The 21,439-nt window shown below is 40.3% G+C and overlaps 1 protein-coding gene across 5 annotated transcripts in view; it reads left to right on the plus strand.

Moving 5' to 3' along the window:
• Window positions 1-21,439, plus strand: part of LOC106832434 (phospholipid-transporting ATPase IB) — a 588,664-nt gene that overhangs the window by 196,285 nt on the left and 370,940 nt on the right. For all 5 annotated transcript variants that reach the window (XM_044777414.2, XM_070520415.1, XM_070520416.1 and 2 more), the window contains one exon: window positions 7,466-7,530. In XM_044777414.2, coding sequence (XP_044633349.1) covers window positions 7,466-7,530 — 65 coding nt within the window. The remainder of the gene's footprint in view (window positions 1-7,465; window positions 7,531-21,439) is intronic.

Here is a 21,439-nt window from a genome sequence, read left to right on the forward strand (position 1 = left end):
TTCTCAAATGCATGTTTTTGGAGAAAAGTGTGATGATGTTTCTGTGCAGACTCATTGCTACTACTAGAAAATAAAAACCCATAGTTTACAGTTCTTGGTGATGTCGGCAATATTTTTATGAATGAACATTTGCTTTTAGTGTAATGTATCTCTGTATATGTATATACTCGGCCCTTCAGGTATTATTTCCCATACAAATTTGCCTAAAACACCTGCTAGCCAGTGCTAGTGGTCTAGTGGTTAAGATCTGTCACTCTCACCCCCTTGGCCCGGGTTTGTTTCCCAGTTAGGGAACCATACCACCCGTCTGTCAGTTGTCATACTGTGCCAGCTATGTGTTGCTGTGATGCTGAAAGCTATGCCACCAGTATTTCCAACACCAGCAGGGTCGCCCGTGGTGGACAGGTTTCAGCAGAAGTTCCTCACTAAGACGGACGAGGAGGAAGGACCTGGTCACCCACTTCTAAAAAATTGGCCATGAAAACCCTATTGTGTGATATAGTGCTGGAAGGTGAAAGGATGGAGCAAAAAGACCAGGCAGCTCCCACTCTGCTCTACACAGGGCTGCTAGGAGCCTGCATTGACTTGACTGTGCTAACAGCAGCAACAGCAAAACATTTGCTATGGATATGAGGCTCCTGTTGTTCATATAGGGCACATAAAGTGGACCGCTGTCCTGAAATGCTTACTTAAAATTTAAGGGTATACCTTCTGCTCATTATCACACATTTAATGTGTGATAATGAGTGATAATGAAAGAGATGGGTAACCCTTCAAGTTAAGATTGAACTGTAGTGCTAAGCTTTCTTAGCTTTCCAGATCTTGAGTGTTCCTGCTGGACTAATGGCCTTTTTGGTGCCCCTAGCCCGAGGCTTCACTTCCTAAAGTCCTTTCTTGTGTTTGCTGTGAGAAGCGACCTTGAGTGTGCTGCTAGTGTGCTGGTTGGCCGGCTCTCACCGCCTCTCAGCCAATCACCCAGCCCTCGGGGAGCACACACACCCCTTTTCCTGCTTGATTGTTTTGTTATATGTGAGTTTATCTGGGTCTAGCTAAGTTTGGAATAAACACAAGTGAAGGCAAAGGGCTGAAAATCAACCCAGAGAACACAAATGGGTTATTCCTGAAGGAAAGTTTGACTTGCATCAGTGAGACTTCTCTGAGCCTTATGCAATAATGGATACCTTTCCAGTTTTTTTAAATAACAGTTATATTATTTTGTGTTTTTTTCAAAGAAGGTATAGGAACATTTGTAGTTTTGGTTCCAGAAGGACTCACATCCATTAGATATTTTAAAATTGATCTTTTTTAGTGAATACTCCTCAGGACCACTAGAAGGTGATGCCTCCTACTTATAAGCTGATGACTTGGCCAAAGTCTTGTATTTACCCTGGAGTTTTTCTCTACTTACATTTTCACTAGTTTATCAGTAGAATTCAAACATACCCTTGGTATTACTAAATATGCTTCCAACAGCTGGGAAACTGATGCTCTTTGAAAGAGCTATGTCTGAATTATTTTTTCACTTTGCATTCAGAACTCAAGTTTGTTACCCTGGGTGGTGCTGAGGGATTAAATGTCATTTTCTGGTTTAGGATATCTCTTGAGCCTACAAATGATGCAAAAGGCTCAGCAAAGTGTAGACATACAGACATTTTAATAGACTTGTCTGTGTCAGACCGCAGGCGACAGCTGTAAGCAGCACGAGGTCATGCTCCAGATACGGTGTGGACTTATAAGCCTGTGTTCTCGTCATGTGTTCTTCATACTCTCGGTAATATGAACCATCATCGATCTGTCTCCCATAACTCTTACTGGATATGCTGTGCATTTTAGTGCATTCTAGGTGCATTTTTAGGGTGCCCAAAAGATATTTGGGAAGAAGATCAAGCATCTATCAGTTCTACTTCTAGATGAAGTAAGGAAAAGAGAGCAAATTAACCGAGTGTCTGCCGAGTACCAGGCACCATGCTAGGAGAGCTTTCTGAATGCTGTCTTTGGTCTTTACACATGGACAGTCTTATAGCTCAGGGGGAACATTCAGAGTTTATAGAGGCTATGCTCTGCTTAATGACCAGGCTTGATGACTAGGTCTCAGGGCTCATTCTAAACAGATTCACATGGCTTTCACAAGAACCATTGTCTGAAATTGAGTTAGAAGCTGGGAGAATGGTTCATCCATTCTAGGATGTACATTATGTTTATATTTTAACGTTTCTGAAATTGAGATATCTTATGATTGTTGACTCTTAGAATTTTAACTGGCAACATTTTCTTAGTGTTACGTGTAGTAAGAGATCACCTTCAGAGGCAACATTTGGTATGTTTGGTGTATGGGGTTGTTGGCCCTCTTTAGCATTGGACCTATCTATCTATCTATCTGTCTATCTATCTATCATAGTTTGAGAATTTATTTTTAAAGTGTTACTTTTAGTTCATACCTTGAAAATAAGTATACCTAGTCAAATTAAGTTGCAGGCTATTTGTCTCTCTTATGAGCCTATGAGTATTATGTAGATATAGTCATCTTGCCTGTGGGTTTTAGGTAGTTTGGAACTGGCATGATGCCAGAGTCCTGCTGCACTGTGCTTGAATTTATGTTAACTAGCTGTGTTTTAAGGAGTTGACAATTTTCTTTTTTAGCTTAAAAATTTGGCATCAGCTAGTCTAAAGTGAAATTTCAGCTGTAGCCTCTGTGAATCATGTAGTCGTCATTTCCTTATTACCACTGGATAAAACATCTATTAAATAGTTAGACAATAGATGTGAAGTTTTCAGAGTCTATAAATTTTTCCTAATGGTTGTAGGATGAGTGAAAACAAAATCTTATTGTGTATTCCATTTTAAAGTCATTAAGTTGGAAATAGCTTTTATTGTAAACCATTTCTGAGTTGGAATTCTGCCACCCCTCCCCCCACACTTTGTTATCCATCATTTAATACTTTTAAACCATTTCTTACAGTCTTAGAAGTTTAATTTTTTAAAGTGAGTAAATATTGTGCTCGCCCATCCTATTAGTGCCTGTAGATTGCCTTGCCCATTAAAAGGAAGACAAGTCCCTATTCTCAGGTGAAGCTGGGGCATTGTTTGGTGGAGTTCACAATCTCAATATTGTTTTATTGATTTTCACAGGAGAGTCAGACATGTTATTTCTTTCTTTCTTTTTTTTTTTTGAGGAAGGTTAGCCCTGAGCTAACATCCGCCACCAATCCTCCTCTTTTTGCTGAGGAAGACTGGCCCTGAGCTAATATCTGTGCCCATCTTCTTCTACTTTATATGTGGGACGTCTCCCAAGCATGGCTTGACAAGCAGTGCGTAGGTCTGCACCAGGGATCCGAACCTGCGAACCCCAGGCCACTGAAGTGGAGTGCATGAACTTAACTGCTGTGCCACCAGGACAGCCCCAGATGTGTTATTTCTTGCTTACTTGTAGCTAGCATTGTTGCCAGATGCTCCACTATAGGCTTGGGGAATTTACATTCCCTAATTTTAAGGGCGTGAGCTAATTCGGAGTCACATTAGAAAGCGAAATAGATGAGAAAGTACTAGTTGGGCTGTATAGATATTAAGCCTTAATAATAGTTAATAGTAGTTACTCAGTAACTGTTAGCTATGATGTGCCAAATACCGTGCTAAGTCCTTCACATAGTTTTGTATTTAATTCCCTTTGAGACTGGTATTATCCCCTTTTTAAATACAGAACAGAAATATCAGGTAACTTGGCCTGGGTTGCACAGGTGTAGTTGTGCTGACAACCTGAGCTCGCGACTGTGACGCTTGATGCTCGCTGCCCAGAGGGAAAGATATCTGAGTCGGAGAAGGCCGAGAAGGCTTCACGATGAGATAGGTGTTAAACCTGGAGCCTTCAAGGATTTGTGTAAAAAAAAGAAGAGAAAAAGACTGAGCATGGAACGGGTCAGGACCCCCAATATTGGGGGAAGGTCATGAGGCAGGCTGCGGCCGTGTGTTCTTAGGTGTGGCGGAGCCTTTCTGAGAAGCATCGGAAGGATCTGGAGGGAAAGGTGCCCAGGTGTGTGGCTCTGCAGGTGAGTCCTCAGCTTCCTGCTTCCCTGGGTGATGAGGGACTCTCTGCGGCCTCTCAGAACCCACATGGAACAGACTAAGAATACCATCTTTCATCCTCCATTCCTGTTGTCTGGCGTGTGTTTCATACACTCACACTGAAATATTGATTGACCAGTTTCCCTGAAAATATTTAGAACCAACAACACACTTATTGAGGGTTTGAAACCAGTGACGGGTAGCTTGATTAATCCTGTCCTAGGAGGTCTGGTTAGGAAGGATAAATCATTCCCAGCCCTTCCAAAAATATCTCCAGAGACGTGTGGACTTGGATATCTTTGACGGGATTAGCTGACCTCAAAAAAGAGACACTGGCTGTGAGAGCTGAGAGATTTGGTTTGGTAACATTTTCTAGTGTAAATTGTTATTTTATTGTCTTAAAATCAAGTCCCGCTCTAAGTACCATAGATTGTAATATTTTGATTTCTTTGAATGTTGATTATGGTCAGGTAGTAGAAAGACTAAACACTTCTGTAGTGTGCTGTTAGTTTCAGCCGTAGTAAAAAGTGAAATCCCAGAGGTTTTCTTCTTAGTCATTTTATAGTCGTCTTGTTAGATTGTGAGATTAAAGAACTAGACCTCAATTTACAAGTGTGGATTGACATTTCATACCTGGCTCTTCTCCAAGAGCTGATCTCATTTTATCCAAAAACATTAGAAATCAAGCACACCAAACTTGGATTGACATAATTTAATTTGCCACAATTAACTGTGTTAAACTTCCATGGTCTGTCTAGAGCAAGTGTTCTGTGTGATAATTCTCTAAGCAAAAAATCTCGCTTCATTTTCAAAATTAAAACAAAAACAAGAACCTGTTTCTTCTCAGAAACCTTTAGTTTTGTATATTTAGCTTCTTAAAAGTGTCAGTGGTTTTATTTCTTGCCCTCTTCCTGCAATGACTAGAAAAATACTTAGAATTTTTCCATAATATCTTTGTGAAGCTTCAGATGTCGAGTGGCATTTTGCTTAAATTGAAAAATATAAAATAAAGCAGCAAGCTAGGGCTTAAAAATTACAGCTCGCTTCTGCAGCTGTTGTGCAAATCAAAAACTACCAGCAAATCCTTTTGCATCAGTTACACTAAATTTGTAGCAGTCTGTATTGCGTGAAGTTGCTTAAAGTCTCTGGGGATAAAGAGAGAGTGAGCCTGACGTAGAGGGGATGTTTCGAGTTTCAATATCCTCTTTTTAAATGAAAATAAAATATAGACCTCCCTCCTGGGCCTAATCTCAGGAGAATACATTTGTGAAATTTTAATGGGAAACAAAAAGTTCAATTATTTCAATCCTACCATGCAGAACTTTTAATGGCATTCTGGGAAAATCTCATTTTTACTCATCACTATTGTTAAAATACAGACTTGAACAGGTTTGAAAATGTATGGAAATTTGTTTCATGTTTCCTCCCTTTTTTTCTGTCTTAGAAGTTTAACAGGTACTGCCCATGTAGTATTGTGATTTTAAATTATTCAGTTTGTTTTAGTTTTTAAAATAATACGTGGTTGTTTTGCAAGCAAAATAATTTCATTCCACTGAGATAACATTGTTTACAGCCTGGACTGTATCTTGGTGGTATTGCTTTAAAAAAATAACATTTGGATTAAAAGCCATAATTTTGTGCTTTAAAATGTGTTCTGAAGTGATTTACAAAATATTCCTCTCAAATGACAGTCAGAGAAGGAGATACTTTGTGTATTCCAAAATAAATAATAATGCTTACTGTCCCCTCTTCCCCCCCCAAAAACGAAGGTTTTTCTTTTCTTTTTTTTTGAGGAAGATTAGCCCTGAGCTAACTGCTGCCGATCCTCCTCTTTTTGCTGAGGAAGACTGGCTCTGAGCTAACATCCATGCCCATCTTCCTCCACTTTATATGAGGGACGCCTACCCCAGCATGGCTTGCCAAGCAGCACCATGTCCGCACCCAGGATCTGAACTGGCAAACCCTGGGCCGCCAAAGCGGAACGTGCGAACTTAACCGCTGCGCCGCAGGGCCGGCTCCACCAAGGTTTTTCTTGTTCTTAATTTTTGTCTGTCTTGAATTCTATTTTGTGCCTTTTAGCAGGGTTTCTTCAGGATGAAAAGGGGACCCCCTGCGTAGAATTGAGCACATAAACGCAGCAGTTCTGCGACTTAACTATTAGTTAAATACCTCTCCCCCTTTTTCTCGTGAAGCATGGCATTTCTGGGAGAGGCCATTTTAGCTGGTGTGCGGTGGAGAACCAGGCTCCTCCTTGCTTTAGGAACAGCTTTGGTTAAGGCCCCTGCCTGAGACCGTCACGTGTGTGCTTGTTTGAAGGCTGAAATTCTACGTGCTGGTGGTTTCTTTCCTGCTTCTGTAATCATTGATCCATTATCTTAAGGTGCTGAGAAAAAGACTGGTTGTGAGGGCCAGTTTTCGAGGTGGAAGGCTGCTTTTCTTGCCTTTTCTCAATGTGATAAATTGAGAGGGGGGTGGTGAAAAGCACAGATTAATGCCAGCTCTTGAGGGGCCCTGAGAGGTTGGGGGGCAATTTGAAGGAAAGACTAGAGCCTGATGCCACGCCTGTCTTGGGGTCTGCGGAGCCGGCTCCCGAGGCCCAGAGCGTGTGGCTTTGGAGGGGAGGCTCAGAGGAGGCTTTCCTCCGGGTCTGTGGTGTCGCCGAGTGTCTCCAGCTGCCTCGGGGTGGATCGCAAAGCCTGGGTGGGAAAGAGCGTCGTGGAAAATATGTTCACTTTCTGGGAGAGAAAGTAGAAAAGAGTATCTTGCATAACCTACAGAGATAACTTTATTTAAAAATACCATGGAGATTGTTGATAAGAATTAGTCTTGGAATACTTTTGTTCCAAAACAAGCTTTTTTTTAAACTCAGGTTTAATTCTTGAGATGAGGGTTGCTTTGAACTTCTGGTAGGAAAAGTGACTCCCTCAATGTATAATAATATTCCTTTGAAATATGTTGTGAGAATTACCTACTTTTTAAAAAAGCAAATGAGGGATCTTGCTATTATGACAGGCATGTTGATGCTGACTTAGGAGCACCATTAGATTCCATTTGTCTTCCTAAAGTGTTTGCTGTTACTTTAGATAATCCAAGGCTTATCCTAATGTTATCCCACAGGCTAACACGGATGAAGAAAAATCCTCAGAAAATTGACAAGTATTTGTTTTAGCCATTAGTTTTGAAGATCTTCCCAACCAGTTCTATTCAAGCTGTCTGCAAGAATCAAGATCAATTTAAACTCACTTTTCCTATCCTCACTCCTGCCCAGTTCCTCTGTATGCACCAATAGGCTTAAAACAGTAATAAGGGAGATGTAAGAAGGGGGCTCAATTCGAATAACAATTAAAAAATGCTGAGTTCATGGAAGATGATAAAATCACCTGTGTTGTCCCTCCTTCCACTTTAGGATACTCCTGCCGGTTGGTGTCACAGAATATGGCCCTTATTCTGCTGAAGGAGGATTCTTTGGATGTAAGTAGCTTTTCAAAAGTTATATTGATATAAGTGTATTAAAATCCCTTTTTCTACTATGACTGATAATCAGGTGTGGGTTTTTTTCTTTTACTAAAAAGCAATTATAAAACTAGTCTGTGTTTTCTGTTTTATTTATGAATAAATGTCGTAAAGTCATATCTTTATCAAAATAGTAAACTTAGAAAATTGTTTCATGCTAATACTTTATTTTACATTTAAAATGGTTGTGCCTTTAAAATGAGATAGTTTTCATCTGGTTTAACTTCCTGTTATGATTTACATTAAGTGGCAATGGTTAACTCCAATATTGGTTACTAAGGAGACTTGTAGGATTTTCTTTCTAGTACAAACTTGAAAATAAAGATAATATTCAAGTGTCAGGAGTTGTTTAAACTTATTTAGTAATAGGATACATCTGCACTTAATTCCCCAACATCCCAATGCCACCAGCTCGTGGAGAATTGAACAGCGTGGTTCTCTGAGCATCTTATGGACGTGTACCCACCCCATCATGGCCTAAAGCCACTAATGAGACCAGGGTCAGGAACTGATTTGAGGGTAACCAGTGACCTGGGAAGTGATTCGATATGAAGATTTGAGCTGAATAATGAGATTCCATTTGTCAGGACTTTTAACAAGGGCTTGTCACTGGCCAGCACCCACAGCCACCCTTCCAGGCAGTATATTTAAATTTCAGTGCTAGGAGCAGATGATAGGGTTAGTTACAGTTTTAAAGGAAGGAGATATAGTACAGAGAGTTCTGTACTTGCAGATTGGCGTAGCCACGAATCCTACGTGGAGGCCAAGATGCTCTTTACCTCTGAGACTCTAAAGTCAGGGAGAGAGTCTGCCGGCCGCCAAGGCACCATTAGCAAAATACCTCTCTCTGGCTTGGGCTCTTCAGGATTTATCTCAGTGTGCCTCTTATCCTTGTTTGTGTCACTGCCAGCAAGAAGCCCAGCGCTTCTGGGTCGTCCTGACTCTAATGCTCACGTGCTCTGGGGTAGTGCGGAAACCCCCTCTACCCAAGCGTTCCCGTCTCCCAGCACTCTCAATTTCACTGGCTTCATTTTCTCTGTAGACCTTTTCATCACTGGAAATAATCTATATTATTATTTATATACATATAAATATAATAATATGTATATATAAATTGTGGTGAAATATACATAAGATTTACCATCTTAGCCATTTTTAAGTGTACAGTTCAATGGCATTAAATATGTTCTCATTGTTGTGTGAGCATCACCACCCTCTATCTCCAGAACTCTTACAAAACTAAAACTCTATACCCCTTAAATAGCAACTTCTCACTTCCTCCTTGTGAAACCCCTGGCAACCACCATTCTGCTTTCTGTGTCTGTGAATCTGACGGCTCTAGGTACCTCACGTGAGTGGAATCACACAGTATTTGTCTTTTCGTGACTGGCTTATTTCACTTAGCATGATGTCCTCAAGGTTCATCCATGTTGCAGCATGTGTCAGAATTTTCTTCCTTTTAAAGGCTGAATAATATTCCGTTGTATGGATATACCACATTGGTTTATCAATTTATTTCTCGATGGACACTTGGGTTGCTTCCACCATTTTGGCTATTGTGAATAATGCTGCTATCAACATGAATGTCGAAATGACTCTTTGAAACCTTCAGTTCTTGTGATATACACCCAGAAGTGAAATTGCTGGATCATATGGTAATTTTATGTTTAACTTTTTGAGGAACCACCATGCTGTTTTCTAAAGGTGTTGTAACATTTTACATTCCTACCAACAGTGCACAGGGGTTCCAATTTCTCTACATCCTCGCCAACACTTGTTTTCTGGGGTTTTTTGATAGTCGCCGTCCTGATGAATATGAAGTGGTATCTCATTGTAGTTTTGATTTACATTTCCCTAATGATTAGTGATGTTGAGCATCTTTTCATGTGCTTATTGCCCACTTGTATATAGTCTTTGGAGTAATTTCTATTAATCCTTTGCCCATTTTTTAATCAGGTTGTTTGTTTTTGTGAAAACTTTCTATTTTCTCTGTCTCCTTTTAGTTTCTTAGAATGTAAGGTCCATGGAGCAAAAGTCTAATTTTCTTTTCAAAGGAACATCTCTACCTCCAAGACAGTGCTTTGCCTAAATTAGGCACTCAGTAAGTGTTTGAATGAATGCATGAACAAACTTAAGATAATTTTCCAGTTATCAGTTAGATCTTCTATTTAAAAGGTCATACTGATGAGGTAGTGGCTAGGGTAGCCATGATGGGCTGAGTGCAAGCTGATGTTAGGAGGGGATCAAAACGGAGGAAGATGCAACAGCACGCTGGTAGAGAGGAGAGTGGAGTGCTAGCTCAGAGACATGCCTAGAACTCTTGGATGAATCCACATAGCCTGTGAGCACACCAAGGGTGTCTGTACCTGGAGCTCCCTTGTTTGCTGATGGTTTTCCAGTTCCAAGGTATCCACAGTCTTAAAATAAGCCTCATTTTCTGGAGGTAACTCGGAAGTGAGCCTATGCTTCCCTCTCATACAGGCCGTTCTCTGGAATCCAAGAGACGGACTTTGACTCTATGTAGCGCTCTCAGGCTCGCAGGGCACAGAGACCCCTGCTTTACCTAGCCCAAGCAGTGATTTGTGAGGCCGAACTGGAGGGCTTATGGGTGTGTGCTGGACTTCCCTTCGTAACCTGTTAAGGACGCTTTTTCCTTAACCAGTTTTGAACTTTATCTTTTAGTATAATGACTTTAATGTACTCAGTATCTGCTGAGCAGAGGTGTAATTTCTGTGTACTTCTTTTTTGTTCCAGACTCAAAGGGACACTCCATATTTCTGACTCGAGTCCCACCTCCTCTCCCTTCCCCTCTTCTCCTCCCTCATTCTTTAGTTGAGTTAAAGGCATTTCTATTCTCATTAAGATTTCATTTGGCAGGTGTGGAATAAGGCTAAGTGCTAAGGCAGTAAATTAGATAGAAAGTAGATTCCTGGTGGAGCTCCCAAGTTAGCTATTAATGTTGCAGGGCTCTGATGATGGAGCAGACAAGACAGGGATGAAGAAAATGGCCCAAGAATTAGAAGCAGTGGGCCTGGCTTCTCTTACTTCATCTTGCATATAAGTGTGAGGGAATTAAGAGGCTTGCCTCAAAGACTCAGGGCTGCATCCATCACCTTCACTTGACCAATAAGTATGTCCAGACTGGAGCTCCAAATACTTATGATTAGAATTCATCTCTCTGTTTTGAGTTTTTCAGCTGTTGCCAAAATGACATCTAAGTTCTGTGATATAGATGAGATCGGTGGTCACTGAAATGGGGGGCAAGTGTTGGGGGTGGTGATCATGCACACCCCAGGGAGGCATTGGATGAGATGTTAGGATGCCAGAAGAAACTGTGACTTTCTTTTTTTTAAGTTATAAAAAAAGTACTAAGAAGTCAGATTTATTGATAATAACATATTGATTGGCACTGGCACACCCAATCTTACTTCTGGGTCCGGGAGGAATGTCTCGGAGGAGGGAGGCGTGGAGTGCCAGGAGTAAGAAAGGTTGACCCCGGGGCTCCCACTATTTTGTTTGCTTTTAGCTCATTGTGATGTATTACCATTATGTATAGTAGTTAAATGGATTTATGGAAAACTCACTCTCACAAGGTGCTGGCTTGAAAGGATTCCTGTAGGGGGAAAAAAAAGGAACTGAGATAACAATCATGTAAGCAGAAGCTGCAACAACATGGCAGTGCTGGACACATGTGCTGGTTCAAGCTTTGCTTCGGCTACTTGATGAGTTAAAACAATGATTAGATCTGACAAGTTAAACAAATTTCAAAATTACCACAGAGCTATTGTCATTAATCACTCTTGCCCTAAGTGTATATGGTATCCTGAAATATTAGCTGTGGTAATATGAAACAATCGGAATTAGTGTGACTTTAAAAACTAAGAATCCTGAGTATGAGAATAAAAATCTACCATTTTATCAGCAATTTATAAAAAACGTAATATTCAAATCGGTTATTCTCTAAAGTTTCACAAAACCTACTGCTAGCTATTGAATGATAAATGTCTTTTGATATTTGTTAGTAAAAGGTAAAAAGTGCCAAGCCCCTAGGGGAGCTTTTGTTTTTCTTGCTGCAGTAATCTAGAGAAACAACATGGCAACAATTGAAATGAACGTGGAGGGGAGACCCGTGGGAAGCCAGGCTAGGCTTTTCTAAGAAACCAGGAATTACAAAGTTATGAAATTTAGGAGATTTGTTCCATATTTGGATAAAAGTGCTGCTGTTTCTAACATGTGTTAACTCGTTAACCTATTATTTTTGATGAACCATCTAAAGAAGGATGTATTGGAAAAGATATATTTGTTCTGAGCAAAATATTAATTCTTTAACTCAAAAGTTTTATGAAACAAATATGTATAGTCACTGATAGAATGCCTCCTGGGGAATGGAAGTGGAATCCTGTAAAGTCCACTGATGGCATCTGTGGCCAAGACTGCGTTTCTCAGCATCGCTGTCACTGGGTGTGGCCATGAGGTTTAATTCTCACTGGTGGCATGTGAAGAGAAGTGAGGCGGGAAATTTCTGCCTTACCCGTTGAAAAGGGAATCCCTTGCCCTGGTGTCTCACCACTTACGTTTTGCTGGCTGGAAATGGCAACAGCTGGAGCCACTTTGGAAGTTACTATGTTGAGGAAGCTCTGTAGTGAGGACAGCAGAGCTGCTCCACCACTTTGGGTCCCTGGATGACTTTGGAGAGCAAACTCTGCAGATTCCCTCTGGATTTTTGTGTGTCTGTGAGAAAAAATTATATACTTTGAAATACTGCATGGGGGTTCGGGAGGTCTCTTGGTTTAGCCTCACCCCACTAGTAAGACAGAACCTGGTACTAAAAGTAGTGTCGATACGGGCTCTTCAAGCATGGCGTGGGGCTCTCCTCAGAGAGAGAGGATTTGCCCTTCTGCTGGCAAAAGAGAGGGAAAGGAATTTGGAGGTCGGGGGTTTGGATTCATTCAAATTGATACAGATGTCCCTGTTCTGGTTCTTAAGGTCCCACTCTTTCTCAGTCATTGTCCTAACTTCCATGGGAAGAGACCTGGTGAGTCTCACTACAACATTCATTGACTCCTACCTTGGGAACATTTCCATCATCCCAGAAAGTTCCCTCATGTCCCTTTGCAGTCAACCCTCCTCATCCCTAGGCAACCACAGGTCTGTTTTCTATTGTGATGGATTAATTGTGCTTGTCTTAGAATTTCTTATGAGTGGAACCAAACGATAGACTCTGCTTTTGTCTGACTTCTTTCATTCAACATAGTTATTTTGATATTCATCTATGTTGCTGCATGTATCATTAGTTATTCCTTTTTATTGCTGAGTAATATTTCATTGTTTGGATATACTATAATTTGTTTATCCATTCATCTGTTGATGGACTTTTCAGTGATTTTCAGTTTGAGGCTATTATGAATAAAGCTTCTGTGAGCATTTTTTGTACAAGTTTTTGTGTGGACACGTTTTCATTTCTCTTGGATAAATACATAGAATTGTTGGGTCTTACGGAAAATGTATATTTAGCTCTGTAAGAAACTGTCAAACAGTTTCCATTTCACACTCCCACGAGTACTACCTGAGAGTTTCCAGCGCTCCACATCTTCTCCAGTACTTGGTATTTTCAGTCATTTTAATTTTAACCATTTTAGTGGGTATGTAGTGGTATCTTATCATGGCTTTAATTTGCATTTCCCTGATGACTATTAGTGTTGACTATTAATGTTTCTTGTACTTAAGGGCTGTTAGAAAAATCTTTCTTTGTGAAGTCTCTGTCAAATTTTTGGCCCAGTTTTAAATTGGCTTTGTGTTGTCTTACTGAGTGATAAGAGTTCTTATATATCCCTGAGATAAGCCCTGTGTTAGAGATGTGTATTGGAGATATTTTCTTAACAGTGGTAGGAAGGATAGACCCAGGGTGACTTTCAACACTTCCTCCCTCCTGGTGTCCATACCTTTGTGTAATTCCCTCCATTTAAATATGTGTGGAACTTGTGATTTACTTCTAACCAAAAGAGTATGGCAAGGGTGATGGAATGTCACTCCCTTGATTATGTTACATTATATAAGACTCCATCTTAGCAGACTTGATGAGAGACTTTCTGCCTTGATAGCTTTAAGAACTAAGCTGCCATATTGTGAGAAGGCTTATGGAGAGGACCATGTAGCAAGGAACTGCAGACAGCCTCTAGGAGCTGACAGTGGCCTTAGCCTACAGCCAGCAAGCAAATTGGGACCTTAGTCCTACAGCTGCAAGGAGATGAATTCTGCCCAACAAACTGAGGAAGGCTAGAAACAGGTCCTCCTCAGTCAAGCCTTAAGGTGAGACCCTAGCTTGATCAACAGCTTGATTACCTCCTTGTGAGACGCTAACCACAGGTTCAGCTAAAGTGGTCCATGGAGACAGAGCTAATATGTGTGTCTGTTATTCAAAGCGGATAAATTTGTGGCAATGTGTTATGTAGCAATAGAAAATGAATTCAAGTATCCTTTTGAAGAACAGGAGTTTTTAATTTTGTTGAAGTCTAATTTCTTTTTTCTCTTTTAAATTTTTGTATGAGTAGATCTTTGGTGCTCTAAGAAATGTGCACTTACTCCAAGATTGGAAAGATTTCCTCTTATGTTTTCTTCTAGGAGTTTTATAGTTTTGGCTTATAAATTTGAGTCTCCGATTCATGTTCCGTACATGGAATGAGGTAGAGATTGAGATCCAGTTTACTTCCCATGTGTATATTTAGATTCTTCCAGTGCCGTTTGTGAAAAATACGCATTTCCAATCCGTGAACATGGCGTAGCTTTTATTTCCTTAGGTCTTCTTTCATTTCTCTAGCAATATTTTGTAGTTTTCAGTTTACAGGTCTTGCAGATGTCAAATATTGTGGGTTTTTTGGTCTGTAATGTAAGAACCATTTGATTCTTCCATTTCTCTTTATTCTATTCATGCTTTCCTTTAGATCCTTCAACATACGTATGATAGATCTTCTAAATTCCTCTGCGTGGAAGGGAATAGCTGTCTCTTTTCTGTCTCCCAAATCTTAAGCAGATGTAGCTTGTTAAGAGAATTCATCTAGAATCCTGCTAATAAGGAAGTCTGGACAATGCGGTTTTTAGCCTTGCAGTCCTTTCAATATAGAGAAAAACATAGAAGAGGATGGGAATAGATGCTGAGAGTCAATCAATAAACAATATCCAGCACTGGCCTATTTAAAGGCAAGTAGGAATCGGGAGGACACAGAATGCTATAAGATCTCATTGATGTGGTTGATTTTATAAAATTCAGACCTTTAACATACAATAGACCCATTACAGTATTTTGCAGTGACGTGCTGAGTGACCATGAACACCTTGTGGACCACTCAGAAGTTTACTCTTTTGTTTCTATTGCTATTGTTTGTTCCCACGGCAGAGAACTTAACAGTGAGCAGGCTCAGGGGTGATGAAGGAAGCGTAATGGTTGCGGGAGCAGGTGCTGGAATGCCTGGCTGGTTCAAATCCTGCTCCCTGTGCTTAGAAAAGTCTTTGACTCGCAATCAATTCTTGTAGTAAGTCACAGTTATTATTTATTTTTTATTAGTCCAGTCCTCTACTTTAAGCTCTTTTCTTTGATGACAGGTGCCTCTATGGTAAGTTACTTAAAATATGTAACCACACGTGCATATTCATACCCACAGGCACACTGTTGTTATTTGTTGCTTCAAGATGAAGGTGACGTTTTAAAATGCGATGTGCTGAGGGCTTTTTTTCGGTATGGAGCGAACACTTTGGAAAGATGTGTTTGGAAATGCTTGTGTTGTCATGGCTTTTATTGTGGAAGATGGGGGTCGTGTATCTTAAGCAGCCAATCCAGTAACAAAAGCTTTCGTCTGTTGAGTGCTTATCTGTGAGCGCCCAGCACTTTACATGAGTTCTCTCTCTTAATCCTCCTCGCAGCTCTTAAAGTGAAAGTGCTAAAATATTTGTCTGAAAATTTCTCCCCATTTTTTCCTACCGTCTTGATCATACATTCTCGATAATATTTACCTACTTGGTAAGATCACCTTATAACTATATTTTTTTCTTCAACATCTTTTGTGGGGGAAGTAAGATTGTGGTTTACTAGAAATGTTGCTTGGGCAATTTTTTTTCCTGATTTAATTTTAGGCATATTCAATTGATAATTCTTTTAATCCTTTGACGATGCTTACATGTAAAGGGCAGAGAGACTATTAAAAACATTTTTTTTGTTATATGTTAGTGATAAGTGTTATTGATAAACATAAAGCAGGATGAGGAGGACATGAAAATCAGGAGTGCAGTGGTTACTATGGTATGTACAGTGGTTAGAGGAATTCTCTCTAATAAGATGGTATCTGAGCAGACTACGAGGGAGGGGGCTACGGGGCTGTCTGGGTGGGAGACTGCACATCTCACTCTGCCTGGGATAGTTTCAGTTTACACCTGTTGTCCTGGCACAATTTTAAGAGTGCCCCTGCTGACTCTCCAAAGTATCCTGGTTTGGATGGTAAATGCCATCAGCCTATATTGGAGGAATAGTGTCCCAGGAAGGTGGTACACCACGTGCCAAGACCCAGGGCTGATGCATTCCAACTCTGTTTGAACAGCATTTGGCTGCAGTGCAGTGAGGGAGGGAGTGTGTGGAGTGGAGTGGGTGAGGGGGACAGTGGCAGAGGGAGTCAGAGAAATAGTGGGACCTCAACTTGTAGCCTTATAAGTCATTGTTACGACTTGGCTTTTATTCTGAGTGAAATGGGTAGTCATTGGTGGAATCTGAGTAGAAGAATGACATGATCTGTTTTACCTTTGAAAAGGGTATCTGGCTACTGGGCTAGATACCTCCATTTGGGCTACAGGGAGATGAGGGCAGAAGCAGAGGGCCCAGTTAGCAGGCTGTTGCACTAATCCAGTAGGAGATGATGGTGTGGACTGGATCAGGGTGTTAGCAGTATCAGTGATGGGAGGTGGTGAGATTCCGGGTGTATAGTATTTTCACAGTAAAGCTGGCAGGATTTGCTGATATATTGAATGTGGGATATAAGCCTCCAAGGGTTTGGCTCTGAGCAACTGGAAAGATCGAGTTGCCATTTCTGAGTGGGAGAAGACTGTAGGAGCAGCAAGGATGCTTGGAGGAATCAGGAGTCTTTCGGACACGTTTAGGGTTGTGGTGACTGTTGGATATCCACAGGCAGTTGAATATTTCAGTCTGGGAGTCCAGGGGAGAGAGATTCTTGGGAGTAGTCAGCATACCATTGTGAAACTATGAGACTTGATGAGACCCCTAGATTGATTAGAGATGGCAAAGAGGTTAAGAATTAAGCTCTGGGAGTATTTCGTTGTTTAAAAGTTTGGGAGATGAGAGCTGGCAAAGGAGACCAAGAAAGCGTGGCCATTGAAATAGGCAGGGAAACAAGAGAGGTTGGCTCCTGGAAACCAAGTACAACCAAGTCTTTCAAGAAGGAGGGAAGCAACAACTGTTAAATGCTGCTTTATAGGTCCATTGAGAGGAGGTCTGAGAATTAATTATTGGATTTAACCATGTGGAGGTCACTGCTTTCAAGAGCTGTTTGGAGGGTGTTGTGGAGATGAATGCCTGACTGGAATGTGTTCAAAGGATTGGGTGGAGAATTGGAGAAAACAAGTATAGAGATTTCTGTGTGTTTTGCTAAGACTTTTGGCAGATCTTTGGTTAGTGTGGTAATCTATTTCCTTATCTAGTGAGCAAATTAATGGGCAACTTTATTCTTCTCTTAATGCATCATAAACCATGATTTTTAGAAATAAATTCTACCAATAAAAAGAATATTCTTTTATTAACATTTTCTCTGTTTAAGTGAAAGTGGAGGATATTTGTTACTAATGTTCTTGAAATAATTAGGTGAATCAATCAGAACTTTAAACTTACTGTATTAAACTCTTCATGATCTAGCAATTATACTTTTGTTTATGTTTTTCACAAAACAGAGCTGGTAGTACCCTTTTGTTCTACTGTAGCTGCTTAAAGAATCGTTCTCATCCGATGGATTTGTTTGTGATAGATGATCCATGTCTGTGGAATCCAGCTTTGGTGTGGGGGGGGCGGTGAACTCAGGAGGCTTTGTCTATCTCTAGTGCTAATGGTATCCTTGAAAGTATCAGAAGCATGGAGAGACAGGCAGGCAAACCTGCCAGGGAGCCTGATGACCCTTAGCATGGCTGACTTCCTGAGTGAGGAAAATCAGCGATTACATGGTGTATCATAAAGGTACATCAAGAAAAATGTTTAATGTCAACAACGATGGCAGTTCTTAGGCTGGGATAACAGCCTGCTTTGCCGTCACGTGACAGTGCAGCCTAGGTATTGTAAGGGAAGAATTGTTACATCGGAGGCTTCAGTCTGTCAAATTCCTTCATCAATGAAGTTTATTCTGTGGTCAAGTTTCTAAGCACTGTTGTTCCTATATAAGGTAACTTATGTAAACCTGGCCATGTTTTGTTTGGAATGACTTCCAAGATGTATCTGAAACAGAACCTTTGATGTAGTTCACTTGATTAATGGGAGCATAACCTCCAAGCTTTCTTCCTAGGATAGTTTAGATTTTCTGGCAATCTAATAGTTTTAAGCCTCATTTACCCCCTTTTTTAAGATTACTCAATCCATTTAAAGCAGAAAAAACTGGAAAAATAGATATAAATGAGAAAAAAGAAAAATTGCTTGGAATCCTACTACCCAAAGAGCTACAATTAAAAATTTGGTTAATAGTATAAGAACTTTTCTTTTTGGTGAGGAAGATTGACTCTGAGCTAACGTCTATTGCCAATCTTCGTATTTTTTCTGCTTGAGGAAGATTAGCCCTAAGCTAACATCTGTGCCAATCCTCCTCTACTTTATATGTTGGATGCCTCCACAGCATGGCTGATGAGTGGGGTAGGTCTGCACCCAGTATCCAAACCCAGGAACCCAGGCTGCCAAAGTGGTGCGCAGAAAACTTGAACCACTTGGGCACAGGGCTGGCCCCTAAAGAATTTTTTCTGAGGCAAGTAGAAGCATATATTTTATATTTATATCTACATATACATTTTTCATAGATTATATATAATATTTTATATGTAAATATTGTATATTTATGTTTTAGCTCTTTTCATTCACCGTCAATATAACTATATGTATATACACACATATGTGTGTACAGTATTTATATATGTAGCCATTTAAAAAAATGGAATTATAGGGGCCAGCCCGATGGCGTAGTGGTTAAGTTTGGCATGGTCCACTTTGGCAGCCCAGGGTTCATGGGTTTGGATCCTGAGCGCAGACCTACACCACTTTTCAGCCATGCTGTGGCAGCAACCCACATACAAAACAGAGGAAGATTGGCACAGATGTTAGCTCAGGGCTAATCTTCCTCAAGCAAAAAAAGAGGAAGATTGGCAACAGATGTTAGCACAGGGTCAATCTTCCTCACCACAAAACAAAAGGTGGGGGGAATTATACACAACAGATATTCTTGTCAACCTGGTTTTCTTCTCTGTTAACTGAAATTCTGTCTCAAGATCAATAAATTTGTAGCTAGAGCCCCCTTTTAGAGAATGACATACATTTCATTGTATATGTTTCTATGGTTTATTTAACTCTTCACTAATTATTGGATATTGAGGTTGTTTCTAACATTTCATGTTTGGGAACATATTTTGTTTTCTGCAGTTTATTTTCTTAGAATAAATTCCTAAAAGTAAGGATCCTAGGTTAAGAGAATATACCTTTTTGGATGGAGACTATCCATGCACATGGACACACATACACACACACACACACACAAACATGTGTGTACATATATTCATATTCTCCTTGCCCTCCAGATAAGTTTTGCCAATTTATCTGTAATGTATTTGCCAATGAATTAAAAGAACTTACCATATTTGTGTACAAGTAATATAAATGTTGGACATTTGGATATTTTCCCAGTATCAGTTGTGGAGTTGAAATCCTCTGAATTGAAGTTATATTTAATATGTTCTAAATTTGAAGCTAGGAGCCGGCCCTGTAGCCGAGTGGTTAAGTTTGCACGCTCTGCTTTGGTGGCCCAGGGTTTCGCTGGTTCGGATCCTGGGCTCAGACGTGGCACTGCTCATCAGGCCACGTTGAGGGAGCATCCCACATGCCACAAATGGAGGGACCCACAACTAAGAATACACAACTGTGTGCTGGGGGGATTTGGGGAGAGAAAAAAACAGAAAAAAAAGAAGATTGGCAACAGTTGTTAGCTCAGGCACCAATCTTTAAAAAATAAATAAATAAATAAACTTGAAGCTATTACAGCAAAATGAATTCTTAATAGATAGCTGCATAGCTTGTAACTTGAAATACTGATGAATTTTCAATTTGTAGGGATCTTTTCTGCTTTTCCTATTTGATGTGTAGTGCTAGGTAACCCATGAAATGTAAAGCTGTTGCTGATTCTGTTGCTGTTTGAATGTTCATTTTCTTTTAAATCTTTCAATATGAGAACAGGCTGGTTTTTTTGAGGAAGATTAGCCCTGAGCTAACTGCTGCCAATCCTCCTCTTTTTTGCTGAGGAAAACTGGCCCTGAGCTAACATCCGTGCCCGTCGTCCTCTACTTTATATGTGGGACGCCTGCCACAGCATGCTGTGCCAAGCGGTGCCATGTCTGCACCTGGGATCCAAACCGGTGAACCCCGGGCCACTGAAGCGAAATGTGCACACTTAACCGCTGCACCACCGGGCCGGCCCCGAGAACAGTCTTAAATGCATGATTTAAGAACATGTTGAAGAAAAATAATTCATTGGCAGATAAAAACCATAGCTTACTATATAAGTAGGAACATGATTATTATCTCTTAGAGACTGTCAACTTAAAAGGCAAATTTGCCTATTATTTTACCCTCAAAATAAGTTTATTCAGGAATAGCCAAAAGATTTGCAACTTGGATGTGCACGCTGTGCTGAACTATAGGCAGATCTAGAGAACAAAGGAGGGGAGCTTGCTTTTATAGAGAAAAAGGGGAGTGGGCAGGGGCTGTTCTAAAGGAAAGTCCATTGAGGGAAAGTGTCAGTTCAGGGCAGCAAGGGCGTCTCATTGACCAAGCTGTGGCGTTTCTCATTGGCTGGGCTGTTGCTGGATGGGGAGAGAAATCTTCCTTTGGCGGTCAAGCAGTTGTACTTCCTGTCAGAGATGCAATTGTCTGTCTCTCCCTGTTTGGAGTACTTGATGATGTATGACAGGGCATGAGAGCTCCCCCTACAGGCCTTCTTGACGCCAATTTAGCTGAGATTTCTCTTCCTAATTTCCACAAGACGAGCTCTCTGCTCTGCCTTCAGCGGGGAGGTTCCTGATTTATTAAGTTACGACCGTCTCCTTCATCCAACATGATAGTCTAGTTCTTCTTAAATTTAAATTATAAGCCTCCTGAAAAATGTTTTGGTCCAACTGAGCATATTCATTTGGTCTTAACATTACTCCATTCAGATGCTTTTCTCTTTTTATTACCCAGAGCTTAAGTTTTAAAGCAGTGTAAAATATAAAGTTCATTATATTTAAAAAATTTTTTCTATAAGGGGTTAAGGAGAAGTGAAAATGTTTTTCTCTGTTGTTTATTACAACAGTCACTAGGCACAAGTGTATATTAATCACCTGAAACATAACTAGTTTGATTGAGGAACTATAATTTTGGGTAATTTAAATAGCCACATGTGGCTAGTGGCTACCATATTGGATAGTACAATGTAGATAATTTTAAGTCCGTTAGTGCAGGGGTCAGCAAACTCTGGCCATTGGACCAAATCTAGCTTACTACCTGTTTTTTTTTTTTAGGATTATAACAATCTTTATTATTTTTTTTAATTGAGGTAACTGGTTTATAATATTATATAAGTTTCAGGTGTAC

The sequence above is a fragment of the Equus asinus genome, chromosome 11 (assembly GCF_041296235.1).
Source record: "Equus asinus isolate D_3611 breed Donkey chromosome 11, EquAss-T2T_v2, whole genome shotgun sequence".
NCBI classification, from domain to species: Eukaryota; Metazoa; Chordata; class Mammalia; order Perissodactyla; family Equidae; genus Equus; species Equus asinus.